Source organism: Erinaceus europaeus, chromosome 8 (assembly GCF_950295315.1).
Source record: "Erinaceus europaeus chromosome 8, mEriEur2.1, whole genome shotgun sequence".
Lineage (NCBI taxonomy): Eukaryota > Metazoa > Chordata > Mammalia > Eulipotyphla > Erinaceidae > Erinaceus > Erinaceus europaeus.
In genome coordinates, this window is record NC_080169.1 from 73,441,815 (window position 1) to 73,461,435 (window position 19,621).

General features: G+C 39.0%; 1 protein-coding gene across 1 annotated transcript in view; it reads right to left on the minus strand.

Moving 5' to 3' along the window:
- Positions 1–19,621, minus strand: part of SRPK2 (SRSF protein kinase 2) — a 77,752-nt gene that overhangs the window by 27,068 nt on the left and 31,063 nt on the right. The window contains exons 5-7 of the mRNA XM_060196391.1: positions 18,845–18,951; positions 3,117–3,282; positions 1,845–1,870 (exon numbers count right to left, since the gene is read on the minus strand). Coding sequence (XP_060052374.1) covers positions 1,845–1,870; positions 3,117–3,282; positions 18,845–18,951 — 299 coding nt within the window. The remainder of the gene's footprint in view (positions 1–1,844; positions 1,871–3,116; positions 3,283–18,844; positions 18,952–19,621) is intronic.

A 19,621-nucleotide genomic window follows, 5' to 3' on the forward strand; every position in this document is an offset into this window, starting at 1 on the left:
ATGGTGAAGCCCAAGCCCGCTGGGGCACCCACTATTTCCTTTCCTTCCATATCATGCCTATCCTCACCCCTCCAGAAAAAAAAAATGGTGAAAGGAGTCTATGAGGTAGCAGGGGGAAAAGCCACAATTTGAGTCCATGTTATGGTCATATGAGTTGGAAAGTACTTCAATCTGTCACAGAATGAATCACAGAGAGAAAGACCTGGGAGATAGTCCACCAGGTAAGGCTTATGGCTTGTCATGTATGGGGCCCAAGTTTGAGCCCCAACACCACTGAAAGAAGCATAAGTGTGGTGATGTCTCTCCCTTTTTGTCTATCTGCATAACAAAGCAGGCAGGAGTGCTAAAATAACACATTTTTGAGGTCCTATTTCTTTTTTTTTAATATTTTATTTATTTATTCCCTTTTGTTGCCCTTGTTGTTTTATTGTTGTAGTTATTATTGATGTCGTTGTTGTTGGATAGGACAGAGAGAAATGGAGAAAGGAGGGGAAGACAGAGAGGGGGAGAGAAAGACAGACACCTGCAGACCTGCTTCACCGCCTGTGAAAGGACCTGCCTGCAGGTGGGGAGCCGGGGGCTCGAACTGGGATCCTGACGCTGGTCCTTGAGCTTAGCGCCACCTGCGCTTAACCCGTTGTGCTACAGCCCGACTCCCGAGGTCCTATTTCTTTGAGGGCTTTAGCACCTTTTTTTTTTTTTCTCTTGCCTTCAGGGTTATCGTTGTTGGCTGTGGTGCCTGCACTATGCTCCTGGAGGCCATTTTGCCCTATTTTGTTGCCCTTGTTGTCTTTACTGTTGTTGTCATTGCTATTGTTGTTGGATAGGACAGAAAGAAATCAAGAGAGGACAGAAAGACAGAGGGGGGGGAGAGAAAGATAGACACATACAGACCTGCTTTGCTGCCTGTAAAGCAACTCCCCTACAGGTGGGGAGCTGGAGGCTCAAACCGGGATCTTTAGGCTGATCCCTGTGTGTTGCACCATGGCGCTTAACCCATTGCACTACCATCCAGCACCCTTGAGGTCCTATTTCTATTACAAGAAAATCCATACAACAAGTGACTCAACCATGGGAGATCCATGGTAAATGACCTGGCTCCTCTGTCTTGAACAGAAACTTACATCCCAAACTGAGATCTAATTGCAACAATGAATTCTGGGACAGTTCCTTTCAAATTCTTTTGGTTCATAAAGTTTTGAAAACATTTAAGTGTCTGAACAGTGTGAGTGTGTGTGTGTGTGTGTGTGTGTGTGTGTGTGTGTGTGTGTGTAAATCCATACAATTTCTTATCCTCTACCAGAAAAATAAGCCAGGACTATGCTCACTGGGGTAAGGTTTAATTCCTAACAGCATTTTTATTTTATTTTATTTTATTTGACTAAGAGACAGAATCACAAAGTCAATAATATACATTCATTATTGACTACTGGCTGAAAACTAGAACAACTTCTGAATTCCTAGTTTCAAAACCAGCACCACTATAAATCAGAACTGAGCATTGCTATGGTAAAAATAAATTAATAAATAAGAAAAATCAGAACAAGAGTTTCAGAAAAACAGGTTGACTTGGAAATCTGACATCAATGTAAAAGTGGATTTTGAATAATCACTTTAAATCCTATTGCTACCACTTCATATTTTACTAGATGGTCAACAACATTTTAAATACAATAGAAGTTGGCAACACACTGAGATTTAAAAAAAAAACAAAAATAGTACGACTAATTTTTCCAAACATCCATTAAATGAAAAATTGCCTCAGAAATTAATATTACAATTTGTCTAAAAAAATGCACTAGAGATTAAAGTGTGTATATATATATATATATGTAAAAACTTACAGGTTTTTGCTGTGGAGCTGTGCTCACTGAAATAAAATTAAAGAAGACAAATATTTAGAGGAAAATAAACACATCTTATATAAAGAATTACAATAATAAAGTGATCACTGCCCTTTAACAGAAATAAAGCTTTAAAAACTTAGTATTAGAACTTTTTAATCATAGACATCTAAAGTTTGTAACACAAATACAAAATAACTGTCTCTTAAAAGGCTTAGAAATGGGAGTCGGGTGGTAGCGCAGCGGGTTAAGCGCAGGTGGTGCAAAGTGCAAGGACCGCATAAGGATCCCAGTTCAAGCCCCCAAGGCTCCCCACCTGCAGGGGGGTCGCTTCACAGGTGGTGAAGCAGGTCTGCAGGTGTCTATCTTTCTCTCCCCCTCTGTCTTCCCCTCCTCTCTCTATCCTATCCAGCAATGACAACAATAACAAGAATAACTACAACAGTAAAACAACAAAGGCAACAAAGGGGAATAAATAAATATTTAAAATTTAAAAAATGCTTAGAAGTAGTTATTCATATGAAGACATTTCTATTTTTCATCTAAAATAAATACCCATTAATTTTCAAAAACAGTTAATCTCTACATGCTAATAATAAAATGGAAAAAATAGTTCACAAATGTTATGTAGCTACACTGTTTTACAAATAATGAAATCAACTATTTACATTAGAAGAATTATTTGACAGGTCTATATGACTAAAGTAAATTAAATAGTGCAGCAAACACTCAAGAGATCATACGGGTAGACCTTGTTAATGTCACAAACTTGACAGATTGTATGTAATTCCATGTTTTAAACAAAACCCAGAAGTGAGATTAGGAGGTAATCCATCTCCCAAGAGCCTCTGACAATCACAGTACTATAGTCCTTTAGTTTCCTTGCTTGCCTAACAACATTGCAGTCAAAGATAAAGTGAAGAAAGTGTGAAAACACAATCAAAATTTCATTGCCACCATTGTATGTGAGAATGAGTAAAAAATCTATACATGCAAATATTCAAATCACCAATCTTCTCCAATCCAGGCACTTTTAGTAACTAGTTCCAAATCCACCAGTTTGATGTAAATATAGCTTACTAACTAGAGACTAAGAAACATTATAACAGAAGTTAAAAAGCTGACCATGAAATTTATAAGTATTATTTCACTGGACCATATTCCTTCTCCAGAAAATAGATCTCCTAAAGCATCTCAGATGTTTCCAACATGCAATTTTGCAAAATTTCACGTTCCCAAACGACGAAAACAAAGTTGGCACAGCTTCCTCACCTGCAGACCCTGAAGGAGGAGGAGCACCTGCTTTCTGCCACTCAGTAGCCTCCGCTGCCATTCTTCTCACATAGGCATCATCCACACACATCAAGATGTTTTCTGGTTTGATGTCAGTATGAATAATCTTGCATTTACTGTGAAGATAATCTAACCCCTGAAGGACCTGGCCATAGTAAAAACAAATGAGATGAGTTATCAATAAACGTGAAATTCAATACCTGTAAAGAGGTTAACACGATTACTAGACACAATATATAGCAGACACAAAATAAAATCTCCTTCCCATCCCAGGTCTCACAGACCTTTCCCACAAACTACCAGGGTGTTTTATGCTGAGCTAACTTTTGTTCATGGAAACAAGTGCATTTCTATAAATATCTTCTTGGTAAGATTTATTTTTAAAGAGAGTGGAAAGAGAGAACCAGAGCTCACTCTGGCACATAAGATGCCAGACACAAAACTGGAGGTATCATAATTGTAAGTCCAATGCTCTAAGCACTGTGCCACTTACCAGTTAAATACATACACTTGTTCAAGTAACAACTTTAGAGAGACAGAATAATGTTTATGCAATAGATTTTCATGTCTGAGTCTCCAAAGTCCCCGGTTCAATCCCTTATATCACCAGTAGCAAAAGCTGAGCAGTATTCTGGTAAAATTCACTAAATAAATATAATAAAATAGCAGCTTTATTAATATGCAACTGACCTATTATAAAACTCACCCTTTCAGTATATAGTTCAGTGGTTTTACTAGATATGTAACCATCACCACTAAGAACAGTCATCACCCCAAAAAGATACCGTGCCCACTAACAGTCATCATCCTCTGTGAATTCCTCTATCACTAAGAAATCTACTTAGTATCTCCACAGATTTGACAACTGAATATTTTGTTAATAGAATCAAATAAAGTGCTTTCTTCCAACTTTTAAAATTTGTGATTAAAGAGGGGCCTGGGAAGTGGTGCAACAGTTGAGTGTGCAAGTTATTAAGAGCAAGGATTTGGATTTGAGCCCCAGGGGGAAGATGCTTCAATGAGCAATGAAGCAGGTCTGCAGATGTCTCTCTCTTTCTCTATCTCCTGCCTCACTCTCATTAGGTTGCTACCAAATAATACTTGATATGAACATTAATGCAAAAACTTTTGCATTAATTAATTAATGCATGTTTTTGTTTTTCTTGGGTATATGCATAGGAGTACAATTGTTAGGTGCTATGGAAACTTATGCTTAGCCCATTAATGAACGAGTAAATTGTTTTTTTACAGGGGCACATCATTCTACATCCCCACCACTTATGTATGATGGTTTTCTTACATTCAACACATGCTACTGTCATTTTTACTTAAGTTATCCTAGTGGGTGTGAAGTGTATAACCTCTAATATGAATTTTCAATTACGTGTTAATACATTTTTGACATTGGAAGAAAGAATTGAATAGTCCTGGTAACCAGACATTATAGCACTGACTTAAAAGGAACTATTGAGGGGCCAGAGAGAACTGAATGGATAGGGTGTGTGTCTTATCATTCATGTGGCCCAGTTTAAGAACTTTACGGGAGTTGCACAGCACAGAAGTAGTTCTAGTACTATGGTATCTCTTTCTCATCCTTTGTCTCTATTTGAATGAAGAAGTGGTGGTGGGGGAGCTTTGGCCACACACACACACACACACACACACACACACACACACACACACACACACACATTAGTCACATTCATATCACATACATATGTATCATAAATTCGCAATACTTATAGGGTTCCAGTAACCTAAATACAAAGGCAGCCTTTTCCTGAAATTATTCCTATCAGAGAGAAATTAATTTTTAAGTATGTATTTATTTTTGAGCAAGTATTCATGTATCTTTTCTGTGCAAACTGAAATAATATGTGGGGTTTAAAAAAAAAAGATTGTGGGGAGTCGGGAGGTAGCACAGTGGGTTACGCGCATGTGGCGCAAAGCGCAAGGACCAGTTTAAGGATCCTGGTTTGAGCCCCTGGCTCCCCACCTGCAAGGGAGTCGCTTCACAAGTGGTGAAGCAGGTCTGCAGGTGTCTATCTTTCTCTCCCCCTCTCTGTCTTCCCCTTTTCTCTCAATTTCTCTCTGTCCTATCTAAAAAGGATGACATCGGTAACAATAACTACAGCAATTAAAACAAGGGCAACAAAAAGGGGAAAAATAAAATATTAAAAAAAAAAAAAAAAAAGATCTGCTTATTTATGAACAAGAAAGAAAGAGAAAGGGAAACACAACCAGAGCAGTGCATATGCACAGCCAGGAATTGAGCTCAGGATCTAAAGTGTAAAATCCAACACTGTATCCACTGAGGCATAAGACATAAAAGAAACTAAAAGGCAAATATGTGTCAACAGATTTGAACTGGTATTGAAAATAAGTGTAATATTGCTATGTCAATTCTTAAAATTCACCATATCTCTTTTTTTTTTTTTTTTTGCCTCCAGGGTTATTGCTGGGTCTCTGTGCCTATACTACGAATCCACTGCTCTGGGCAGCCATTTTTTCCATATATATTTTTTTAAATTGGATAGGACAGAGAGAAATTGAGAGAGGAGGGGGAGACAGAGACGGAGAGAGAAAGAAAGAGACCTGCAGATCTGCTTTACGGCTTCTAAAGAATACCCCCTGCATGTGGGGAGCCTGGGGATCCTCGTGCAGGTCTTGGCACTTCATACTATGTGCCCTTAACCCAGTGTGCCACCACCGAGCCCCCAATCATATCTCTTGATAACACTTGCAGTACATTTCCCAGAAAAAAATAAAAACAATTTGCAAGCTCATTATTCATTTCAATTCTGTACTACTAAACATTTTAGCTTAAAGCAAAGAATGGCTTTCTTATCAAAAATAGTATTTCTGTTCTCAACCAGTGAAATTTAAAGCAACAAAACAACCCATAAGCCAAAGTTAAATAATGATAGGCAGTCTTCTAGCAGTTAAACAAAGTAACAATATCTATTCAAAAATAAAATGATTAAGCTTCATACCCAAGAGTAAATTTCTACCTTGGAAACTCTTGAAAAAGAGCTAAAAGGAGCCTTAATTAATCACCCCTCTTTTGCTATTACTTATTACACCTTTTGTCTTTCTTGCCCAATAAACATACTTGTACTCATCAGCAGGAGGCAGTAGAGGCTGTGGGGATTCACTAGCTGATGTCTGCTCAAATCTACAGTTGCCTCCAAAGCTGAGATCAAGGACTGTGTTACACTCAAAAGTGACAGATCACCTGCTAGTAGGGACACCTGCTAGTTTTCTTCACATGAAGTCAGGCTTGTGGTCAGCAGATGCACAGAAGTGAAAGCAGCGCCACTAGGTCTGGTTAAAAAACAAACCAGCTAGGGATTGATGCAAATTCCTAGCCTTCCCTTGCATTTTTACTTTTATTATCAAAAAAAAAATTTTTTTTTGCCTCCAGGGTTATTGCTGGGGCTCGGTGCCTGCACTATAAATCCACTGCTCCTGGAGGCCATATTTTTTTCTTTTTAAATATAGTGAATATATTTTTTATGATTTATTTATTCATTTATTAATGAAAAAGATGAGAGACAGAAAGAACTAGACATCATTCTGGCATATGTGCTGTCGGGATTGAACTTGAGACCTCCTGCTTGATAGTCCACAATGTACCCATTGTGACATCTCCCAGACCACAAAGCCATCTTTTTTCCATTATTGTTGATGCTGCTGCTGTTGGACAGGACAGAGAGAAACTGAGAGAGGAGGGGAAGATAGAGAGGGAGAAAGAGACAGCTGCAAAATTGCTTCATGCTTGTGAAGCAACAGCCTGCATATGGGGAGCTGGGGGCTGGAACCGGGATCCTTGAATAGATCCTTAAACTTCACACTATGTTTGCTAAACCGGTGTGCAACTGCCAAGACCCCTATTTTAAATATTTTAGAGTACTGCTCAGCTCTAGCGTAAGGTAGTGTGGGGGATTGAATTTGGAACTATAGAGCCTCAGCAATGAGAGTCTCTTTGCATAACCATTATGCTATCTACCACCTTCCACCATCCCTTGCTTTAAATTCAACTGTAAAACAAAGAACTTGGGGTCAACATGATCTGAAGATATCTTTCTATATACCTAGTTATTAGTTGTTATTGATGTCTTCATTGTTGGATAGTACAAAGTGAAATGGAGAGAGGAGGGAAAGACAGAGAGGGGGAGAGAAAGATAGACACCTGCAGACCTGCTTCACCGCCTATGAAGCGACTCCTCTGCAGGTGGGGGGCTCGAACCAGGATCCTTAAAACTGGTCCATGTGTGTTATTATTATTGTTGTTGATGTTGTTCATTGTTGGATAGGACAGAGAGAAATGGAGAGAGGAGGGGAAGACAGAGGGGAAGAGAAAGATAAGACACCTGCAGACTTGCTTTACCGCCCGCCTGTGAAGCAACTCCCCTGCAGGTGGGGGGCTCGAACCGGGATCCTTAAACTGGTCCATGTGCTTTGCACCACATGCACTTAACCCACTGCGCTACGGCCTGACTCCCTCTCTATTTACATTTCTAAGACTTAATTATGGAAATTCACTGAGTCACAGTGCTGGCACCTCACCTTATTTCTGAGTTTAGGGCTATTATTTTGAGAATTACAACATATATACCAGCACTTTCAACAAATGCAAGAATAGAAAACTGGCTAACAGTTTTAAATGAATCTTATCCAGTGGGATAGCATATCTACAGTAGTACAAAGATTTTCATGCCTAAAGGCTCCAAGGTACCTGGTTCAATTTGGAGCTCTGTCGTTTGTCAGAACTGAGCAATGCTCTAGTCCTGTACTCTCACTTTTTTCATTAAAATACATACATCCTTTATGAATTTCCTGTTAAATAAATCTAACAGCTGTACATTTAAATAATCTGACTGTCAGTTCAGTCTTCAAGATAAAACAAAACCATTTATCACAGAAACATAAATGTACACTTTTCACAGGGAAATGCTAGAAAATAGACTCAAAGGGAATAGCCAGTGGTGCACCCATTTGAGAGGACACATTACGATTCACAAGGCCCAGGTCCCCACCTGAAGGAGGAAAGCATCAGGAGCAATGAAGCTTATGTTTTATTGTTGCAGGTATCTCTTTCTTCTACTATCTCTATTTTCCCTCTCATATCTCAATTTCTCATTGTTCTACCTATCTAAATAAATAAATAAATATTTCCCGCTGGGAGAAGTGGATTTGTTGTGCAGGCACTAAAGACCCAGTAATAACCCCTAAACCCTATTCCCCCCCTCCAAAAAAAAGGAAACCAGATCTTTCTACATAGACAATTCACAATAACTTACAGTAGAGATTAGAGCTGAGCAGTGCTCTGGTCTCATTCTGTGTCTTTCCTTCTGATGCCTCTTTTTGAAATAATTAACGATATGGAGATAAAATATATTTAAAAATACACAGTGAGTGTCAATAAAAACATAAATATCCATGAAAATGACTAATCAGCCCTGCTTTCAAAGAGTAGCAATAATTTAAAAGTCTGAAGATACAAGCTTCTTAGTATTGCACCATATTCACCACATCAGTGACCTGCCCTTACCAAGCTTCTTTCAATGGCAAACAGCCACTTTCCTACAAGGTGTCTGTAAAGGGTAAAGAAGTGAAACAAAAAGTTTTAAAAAGTAAAATGTCAGCTACCCTTTCAATTATGTAAGAAAGTCAAAGCCCCATTTAAAGAACAGCAAGGGCATTGAAAGAAGCCATCACCTGCAGTCCATCTTTAATGTACCATAAATAACAAATACTGCCAACGCAAGTACCCTTTTTCTTCTTTCAGTTTTAGAAATAAAAGCAAGACATAAAACAGACCTCAATAAAGCTGATTTGAAAAAGGAAAAAAAGAAATGAAAGATGGGGCAGAGGAGCGAACAGACAACGTTAAGACTCTGAGGTCAGAGAAGCACCCACACAAAGAGGTCTGGCAGGAAGGCTCCACAGGGTATCCTCACTACCACCAATGGACACCATTGAGGACTAGCCATCTCTGTAATAGAATGTCATCTGGGCCAAAAGGAAGTTAGCAACTGATAAAGGAAGTTAGCAATTGATAAAGAGGTTGATAAAGCGTTAGCAACTGATAATATACAGTAGGCCACAAAAAAATAGATGATTAAATTATAGGAAATAGGCAAGTGGTAATGTGTCCTTCAAATAACAAAAATTATTTTCCCCTTAGTAAAGCAAAAGACTTTAATTTTATTATTTTTTTCACTTAAGAAATGATAAACTATCAAAGACATTTATGGAATGGAACACCTGCTACATTAGGGAAGCTATAAATAAAGGTGCAGCTTAAATAGCAATGATAAAAGATTATTTTTTTGCTGGTCACTATGATATACGTTTTCTCAGTCACACCTTCCACAAAGAGGTCACAAACTATCTGTTACCCAGGTTTTACATATGAGGAAACAGGCTCACAGAGGTTATGAAACAAGTGCCAAAATCAGAACCTGAAATTAAATAATTTGCTAAGGCACCTTCCCAATATAATTTCCCCTATCCCAGAGGTTCTCAATGAACAAATTTTGTCTTCTGTAGAAGCATCTTACATAGCTGAGATGATTTTATTTATTTATTGAAGGGGGTTAATGTTTTACAGTTCAATCATTGACATACACACACAATTTCATTAAATAATAGGCCCTTAGAGTTTTCCTCCTCTCCTTCCTCCTTCTCCCTCCCCAGAGTCCTTTGCTGTGGTACAATATTCCCTGTCCAGTCTATGTTTCACTTTGTGCTCTCCCTCCCTGTCCCTATTTTATTAAGTGAGATCAATTGGTAATCTTCCCTCTCTTTTATGATTTTAATTGTTTCAGCTGGAGGTAGGATGCTGTTAAACACACTACAGAGCAGAGAACAGGTCATTACAACTCATTCAGTCCAACGTGTTAATAGTGGCAGGGTTGAGAATCTAAAGCGTACACAAAAAAACTAGAAATCATTAGGAAAAGACTAAATGCAGGCTGCAGACATTCTGAAAAGGGAAGTTTTTTGTTTGTTTTTTTAAAATCACTGGGGCTTGGGGCCTGCTTTTTTTTAAAAATAATTATTTATTATTGGATAGAGTCAGAGAAGTTGAGAGGGAGAGGGGAAAACAAAGAGGGAGAGACAGAGACACGTGCAGCTCTGCTTCACCACTAGTGACGCTTTTCCCTTGCAGGAAGGGAAGAGGGGCTTGAACCCAGGTCCCTGTGCACTGTAATGTGTGCAGTTAATCAGTTGTACCACCACCCGGCCCCTACTTCACTGCTTGTGAAATGACCCCATCTGCACTTGGGGAATTGGGGTTCAAGCTTGGGTCTTTGCACATAGTAATGTGAGCACTCAACTGGGTGTACCACCACCTGCCCCCTGAAGTAATCTTACCTGGGGTAGTAATATCTACCTGGGGTAGTATGAAGAGGCAAAGTAGGATTTTAGTTGAGATTTTAAAATATGAGCAAAAAGACAACATAGTATTTTTTGGAAGTGAACAGTAATGGAATTGACCAAAGGATATAGAGCAAAGCAAAAATTAATCACAAAGACTGGAGGGAGAGTTCACCAGAAAGGGTGCTTTGCCTTGTTACATGGGTAGTTAGGGTTCAAGCTCTGGCTCCACATGAGAGTGCCATGGGACAGGGGGACATGCTGGTGTGCTCTCTCTCTATGAATAATAAAAAGTAAATAAATAAATAAGCCCAGGAATGGTGAAGTATGTGCAAAGACTCTGCTAAACAAAAAAATGAAATAAAATAGCTGCAAAATGAAACTAGTAAGTTTGTGAATAAAAATTATAGTAATGGGCAGGGGTAGATAAGCATAAGGGTTATGCAAACAGACTCTCATGCCAGAGGCTCCAAAGTCCCAGATTCAACCCCCTCCACCACTATAAATCAGAGCTGAGCAATGCTCTGGTAAACATGATGATGATGATTATGGTAAATATCCACATATTTATAAGCCTGACATTTGATGATTTATAAAAAATTGATAGCCTGATTGACTCCGGGAAAGAAACTGATTATCTGAAGGACATACATCTTGAACGCCTAGAAATAGTATTTGTTTAAGACTACACTATTAAACTAGCAAACCAACTGTCTTGGAATATTTATTTATTTATTGTTCCATATTCACTTATGAGAGTCAAGAATAGAAAAGTTGGTAAATGCTTCAAATGGTAAGATGACTTAATAAAGAGAAGTTTTACTTAAGACTAACTGGAATAGAAAGGAGAATAATCAGGCAACCCAGCAACCAGAATATATCAATATATATGCACACCATATCTGACATGAAGTTGATGTCAAACCCGAGAAAGACATGGACCACACACATATCTAGAAATGCTCCACTTCACTCATCATTAGAGAAATGCAAATTGAAATCACTGAGATTCTACCTTACAACCGTAAGAAATGGGAAATAAGAAGTGTTGGAGATGATGTAGAGAAAGAATTCTATTCTATTGCACTGCTGGTGGGAAACAAACTAGTACAGCCAAGAAAACAATAAGACAACCACAATAGTAACTACAAAAAAAAAAAAACTAGGGCAACAAAGAAAACAATAAGAATCTCTGAACAAATAAAAATGGAAATATCTTATGATCCAGCAATACCACTCCTAGGAATTTATCTAATGACATGAAAACACTAATTCAAAGGGACACGGGCATCTCCATGTTAATAGCTTCTCTATTCACAAAAGACAAAATATGGGAACATAAATGCCCGTCAACTAATAAGTGGAGAAAGAAGTTATGGCACATATAGTCAATGGAGTACTACTAAGCAATTAGAGATATTGTGTCCTTTGGTACAAACAGATGAAAATAGAGGCAATTATGCTTAAGGAAGGAAGGAAGGAAGGAAGGAAGGAAGGAAGGAAGGAAGGAAGGAAGGAAGGAAGGAAGGAAGGAAGGAAGGAAATGGAAGGGAAGGAGGTAGGTAGAACTACTTGATTTCACTCTAATGTGGAATACATAGAATTGAAACACATGAACTGGAATAAATATGAAGTCAACATACACCCAAGACCTAGGGAGACCTATAATGATTATCATTGGGGTGGGGTGGCACACACAGAATTTTGGTGATGTAATGGTGTGGAACTAGAACCCTTATTATCTTAAAATCTTGTAAATCACAAGTGCAAAAAAGAATATAACCTACATGTCTAAATTTGCTTTCATTCATTTTGATTCAGGTTCAGAATTTTTTGTCTCTGGATACTGTTGGGAAGATTAATAGTAGGCCTACTCATAGTAGGTTACTTTCTAAAACAAAGAAACACTCTTCCACTATGTGACCTTATATGCTGCCTTAATGGTTAGGTGTAGCTTATGATCATCCATGTTGCTGTGTCCTTTGTCATGCTTCATTAGTCATCTCTTTATTCATCCTTGTGTATTTTGTATTTTTCTCTTGGAGATGTTTACATTTCTAGCATCCTTTTTTTTTATACTTTTTTTTAATATTTATTTATTCCCTTTTGTTGCCCTTGTTGTTTTATTGTTGTAGCTATTATTGTTATTGTCGTTGGATAGGACAGAGAGAAATGGAGAGAGGAGGGGAAGACAGAGAGGAGGAGAGAAAGTTAGACACCTGCAGACCTGCTTTACCGCCTGTGAAGCGACTCCCCTGCAGGTGGGGAGCCGGGGTTCGAACCGGGTTCCTTATGCCGGTCCTTGTGCTTTGCGCCACCTGCGCTTAACCGGCTGCTCTACAGCCCGACTCCCCATTTCTAGCATCTTATCCTTAGCTTAGACCCTTATATCTTCCAGCTAGTATCACAAGCTTTTCTTCAGTCCAGTTCATTCTGTTTGTGTTCCTATTCTATTTTATTTTATTTCTCGCTTTTTAAAAAATAAGCTTTGTGATTCTTTTTGATTAAGGAAATGTTTTATAAGACTTAGAACAGGTGTGTAGACTTAGATACTGGATAACCTCACCAATCACCAAATTGCCATCTTTCTTCACCATAGAGTACTAAACTCTAGCTGCCCTTCCCCTATTTTCCTTCCCCTTTTAAATCAGAAGAGCTAGGGCTGGGCAGTACTGCACTTGGCTAAGCACATATGTTACAATGTGTAAGGACACAGGTTCAAGTCCAGTCCCCACCTGCAGGGGGAAAGCAGTACTATAGTTGGCTTTCTTTCTCTTTCCTTACATATCTCCCTCTTCTCTCTAGATTTCTGGCTGTCTCTATACAATAAATAGATAACAATAATATTTTTTCTTAATTAGAACAACTGTGGATATAAACCAGTATATTAATGTTTTGCTTTGTATCATCCCTTGATTTATTTTCTAACTCTCACTTATGACTGAGATCATCCTAAATAAGGTAATTCTACATGTTCTCCTTCTGACTTACTTTACTTTAGCATGATTCCCTCTAGGTCAGTTCATGTTATACCAAAAAAGATCTCATATTTTCTGATGGACTAGTATACATTATATTTAAATACTCATTTTCCTAGCAAACTACACAAGGGTAACAAGGCAACCCAACAAATGACTGATATAAAATATCTATAAAGAATTGGTAGAGATCTACAAGAGGAAAAAAAAAAAAGTGGGCTAAAGAACTAAACCATTTTCTTTTTGCTTTGCTTTGCTTTTTTTGCCTCTAGGGTTATCGCTGGGGCTCGTTGATATCAATCCACTGCTCTTGAGGCCATTGTATCCTTTTTTTCTCCTTTAAATATTTCCTTTTGTTGCCCTTGTTGTTTTATTGTTTTTGTTGTTGTTATTGATGCCGTTGTTGTTGGATAGGACAGAGAGAAATGGAGAGAAGAGGAGGAAACAGAGAGGGGGAGAGAAAGATACCTGCAGGCCTGCTTCACCGCTTGTGAAGCGACTCCCCTGCAGGTGAGGAGTCGGGGGCTTGAACCGGGATCTTTCTTCCGGTCCTTGCACTTTGTGCCACCTGCGCTTAACCCACTGTGCTACTGCCTGACCCCCCCCCCTTTTTTTCTTTTTAAATAGGATGGGACAGAGAGAAACTGAGTGGGGAGAAGAAGATAGAGACAGGGAGAGGGAGAGGAATAGAGACACATGCAAACCACATGCTTCACTACTTGTGAAGCGACCCCCTGCAGGTGAAGAGCCAGGGGCCCAAACCAGGATCCTTATATAAGTCCTTGTACTTCCTACTATGTGCACTTAACTCAGCACTACCACCTGGCCCCCAGCAGTTTTCTGAGAGATAAACACGGACCACAGATACATGAAGAAATGTTCCAATTGGGGGCCAAGCAGTGGTGTACTTCTTTAAGGACACATATCACCATGTAAAAGGACCTGGGTTCAAGCCCCTGCTCCCCACGTACAGGGAGGACACTTCAAGATCATGAGCAGTGAAGCAGGACTGCAGGTGTCTTTCTTTTTCCCTCTCTATCTCCCACTTTCCTCTCAATTTCTCTCTGTCCTGTTAAATAATACTAAAGTAGAAAGAAAGAAAAAAAAAATAGAAATAATGTTTGCCAAGAGCCATGGATTGATAGTGCCGGATGAGCCCCAGTGACAACCCTGGTGCCAATAAAAAAAATTTTTTTTAATTAATACAATGAAAGAGAAAAAAAAAAAAAAACAGAAAGAAGTGCTGCACTTGTCTTTGAAGAAATGCAAGTTAAAACTACATAAGATTCCATTTCACACCTGTGAGAATGGCCACATCAGTAAATCAGGTAATGACAGGTTTTGCAAGGATGTGGAGAAAGAGGGACACTGCTGAGCTATGGATGAGAATGCAAACTGGTGCAGCCCCCTTGGAAGACTGTATGGAAAGTCCTTAAACAAAAGCAAACTACCTTTCGCGACCCAGCAATATTATACTTGGGCATTTATTCAAAGGATTCTCAAACACTAATTCATAGAGACATGCACCCTGATATTCACAACTGCATTACTCACAATGGTCAAAGAGTGCAAGCAGCCTAAATACCCATCAACATATGGTTGGCTAAAGAATTATGGGCTATAGACTTGATGAAAGCACTCTGTGGACAGGGGAGATAGCACCACCAAGAACCAGAGCTAAGCAGTGCAGGGAGGGGCTGGGAGGGGAACGGGAAATAGGAGGGATGTGGGGGAAGAGGGGGGTGTGAGTAGGGGAGAAGAAGGGAGAGAAAATATACTACTCTGAAATTAAAAAAAAATTTTTTTTAAAGACTATTATTGTGTCCTTTGGAACAAAATGGATATAAGTGGAGGTAATTATACTTAAAGAAAAAAGTAAACAAGGCAGGGGTAAATAGCATAATGGTTATGCAAAGAGACTCTCATGCCTGAGGTTCCCAAAGTCCTAGGTTCAGTCCCCTCACTACCATAAACCAGAACTGAGCAGGGGTGTTGCAAAGCACAAGGACCAGCATAAGGATCCTGTTTCAATCCCCCCACCCCCGCTCCCCACCTGCAGGGGAGTCGATTCACAGTCGGCAAAGCAGGTCTACAGGTGTCTATCTTTCTCTCCTCCTCTCTCCATTTCTCTGTCCTATCCAACAACAACCACAATAATAACTATAATAATAAGACAACAAGGAAAACACAAGGAAATAAATAAATTTTAAAAAACACTAAATAAGCAAACAGATGAAAGACAACTATAAGATGGTTTTACTCACATGTGAAACCTAATACACATGAACTTGCTTTAGCGTCACCTCTCATCAATTCTTATAGTATTAAAACACTGCATTTTAAAATAAAAAAGGAAAAAATGAAACATAATTTCTAAGACTTTCAAAATTATGGTGGAAGGACAGGGACACAGAAGTTGGTGGTGGTAAAAAGTTGGTGGTGGATGTGGAATTAATATGTAATCTCTGACAATTTTGTAACCCAGTAAGATCACAAACAAAAAATAAATATTGCAATTTCCTTTCTCTCTTTTTTTAAAAAAAAATATTTTATTTATTCTCTTTTGTTGCCCTTGTTGTTTTGTTATTGTTGTTACTGATGTCGTTATTGTTGGATAGGACAGAGAGAAATGGACAGAGGAGGGGAAGACGGGGGGGGGGGGGGGGGGGGAGAGAAAGACAGACACCTGCAGACCTGCTTCACCGCTTGTGAAGCGGCTTCCCTGCATGTGCGGAGACGGGGGCTGGAACTGGGATCCTTACGTTGGTCCTTGCGCTTTGTGTCACGTGCACTTAACCTGCTGTGCCACTGCCCCACTCCCTTTCCTTGCCCTCTTACCTAGCATTAGATAGGTGGGTTGTTTTTCAAAAGTGGTATTGCATATAGCACCATGATTAACATAGATCTCTTGTATGTGTGTTAGTGTCTTTTGGACAGAAGCCTAGGCAAGGAATTGCCAGACTACATTGTAGGTCTATTTTTAACACTTTGAAAACTCTCCAAACTGTTTTTCCAGAGGGAGAACCGATATATATATTGCCTCTAGTGTTATTTCAGGGGCTCAGTGCCTACACTACAAATCCACTGCACCTTGAGGCCATTTCCCCCCATTTTTGTTACCTTTGTTGCTGTTGTTGTTCTCACTGCTGCCTTTGTTGCTGGATAGGACACAGAGAAATCAAGAGAGGAGAGGAAGACAGAGAGGTGGAGAGAAAGACAGATACCTGTAGACCTGCTTCACTGCTTGTGAAGTGACCACTGTGGGGAGCTGGGGCTCAAAGCAGGATCCTTACTCTGGTCCTTGCACTTTGCACCATGTGTGCTTAACCCCCTGTGCTACCGCCCAACCCCTCCCCCCAATTTGTATTTCTAACAATGTAAAAAGTCCCGTTCCCCATATCATCACCAGAACTTATTTGTTTCATTTTTGATGTATGGTATTCCTGAAGGTGAGAGGTGCTACATCACTGTTGTTTTAAATTTCTGATAATCACATATATCTGATATTCAAATGCTTGTTGACCACCAGAGTATCTTTGCTAAAAGATCTCATCCCAATTTGTGTAGTGGGAAGTTTGTGTTTTGTGAGCTCTTTTTATAACTCTTTTCTTTTTAAAATCATTATTAGTGATTTACAAGACTGTAAGATAATAGAGGTGTAGTTCCACACCAAACTTCTGTGCCACCCACCCCCAATGATAATCACCAAAGGTTTCCGAAGGTCTTAGGTACAGGATGACTACATATTTTTTTTCAAGTTCATATGCTTCAGTTGTCTATATTCCACGAATGAGGGAAACCCTCAGTTATCCTTCACTTACTTCACCAAGCAAGAAATATTAAAATAAAGTATATGTGTGTGTGTGTATATATATATTCACACACACGATGAAGTAGAGAATGTATTTAATTTATTTCCATTATTGAGCTAGTAAATAATAGCACAATGAATTAACCCCCCAAAAATCATTTTGTAAAGAATAGGTCTAAGTAAGGAGTAAATTTTTCTTTCCATTAATCTATTTAGTAACTTAAAAAATTATAAGATAAGAGGGGTATGATTCCACGCCTTTCCCACCACCAGAGTTGTTTGTCACCACTCCCTCCCTTGACATCTGCATTACTTCTTAGATCACAGACGGGTGATTATTATTTCTGTAACTATCTATTTTTTTAAAACTTTATTTTATTTATTTATTCCCTTTTGCTGCCCTTGTTTTTTTATTGCTGTCGTTGTTGTTGGATAGGACAGAGAGAAATGGAGAGAGATGGGGAAGACAGAGAGGGGGAGAGAAAGACAGACACCTGCAGACCTGCTTCACCGCCTGTGAAGGGACCTGCCTGCAGGTGGGGAGCTGGGGGCTCGAACCGGTATCCTGGCGCTGGTCCTTGAGCTTAGCGCCACCTGCGCTTAACCCGCTGTGCTACAGCCCGACTCCCAACTATCTATTTTTTATGATCCTCCCTTCTTTTCCTTTCTAAATCACACCTATTGCTTCTGAGTGGTCTCTTTTTATTTATTTATTTTTTTTCTTTCTTCCTTTCTCTCCACTGCCCCACCTTCTCTCTGGGTCCAGATGGAATTGTAGTTCAGAGCCCTCTGAGAATATGAACCTTTTTTTTTTTTTTTTTTGCTTCCAGGATTACTGCTGGGGCTTGGTGCCAGAACTATGAATCCACTGCTCCTGGAGATCATTTTTTCCATTTTATTGGGTAGGACAGAGAGAAATTGAGAGGGGAGGGGAAGACAGGAAAAAAGAAAGACAGACAACTGCAGACCTGCTTCACCACTTGGGAAGTGACACCCCCCCTGAGGTGGGAAGCCAGGGGATCAAACCTGGAACCTTGCATGAGTCCTTGTGATTTGCTGTGTGTGCAGCACCGCCTGGCCCCTGGACAAAAATTCTTTATGGGATGGAAGGTCTGGCTTCTGAAATTGCTTCTCTGATGGAAATAGGCATTGGTAGGTCAATCTATACCCCGCCCAGCCTGTTTCTATCTTTCCATAGTGGGGTTCTCCAATATTTTTAAAGGATATTAGTGGGATATGTTATAGAAATGACACTGAGTAAAATAATCTCTATTAATACAAATCTTACAAAGGATCAGTTATAAATAGAAACGCATTACTGACATGTTGTTCCTATTATAAGATAAAATTAACCACTATTAAATATATATAAAATTGATTTTGAGCTGAAAATGTTGATATTATAGTGTGTATACACACACACACACACACACACACACACACACACACACACTTAAAAAAGTAAAGCAGGAATTTGCACTGAAATGCTACTGGTTAGGTAGAAGGGTGAGAGTTGTTATTGTAAGCCTCACCTGTCGAATGATACTCTTCACACAACGTACTGGGAGGCCTTGATAGTTGGACTTGATGATCCACTTGAGGAGATGGTGGCCAAGCACCTCAAAGACCATGCAGACATCTGGGTCATGATTAAGGATCATTTAAAAATATATTACCTGCAAAGATATGGTCACTAAAGGCAGCAACACTATGGCACTTTAGAAAACTTCTATTATTTTATTAAATTTAATTGCAATACTATCAAAAACATGAATGTTGCCATTTTAATCTCACAAAAAAAAATTTTTCTGGCAATTACTAAGTATTCAATATATAACACATATTATTTGATGTGTACTTATAATAACTTAGAATATATCATCTCCACATAGGGAAGGGAGAGGAACACACAGAGTCCCACAGTGTAGAAATAAGACAAAACCTCAAAGTTTAAAGAACCTCCTTATATCTTATGAAACAACGGTGATAGTCATGGCCATCCCCATAGAGATCTGCATTCTCATATTTTTAATACACTACTACTCAAAAATAAGAGGTAATGAAAATGTTATCACGTTTGCCTAACAGAGACAAAAAGGGAAATCTTGGGTATATGAATTTGATGCTCTACCAGTTCGACTATTTCCCCAAAGATTTGAAATGGCATGTGTAGAGTTAGAAAGAGACAATTTTTAGTGTTGGTTTTGAAGTAATTCAATGAGATAAAAAGAATAGATGAAATAAATGTGGTTAGATCTTGCTGAACACTGAATATGAAAGATAAATATAGAAATGATTGCATTACACTA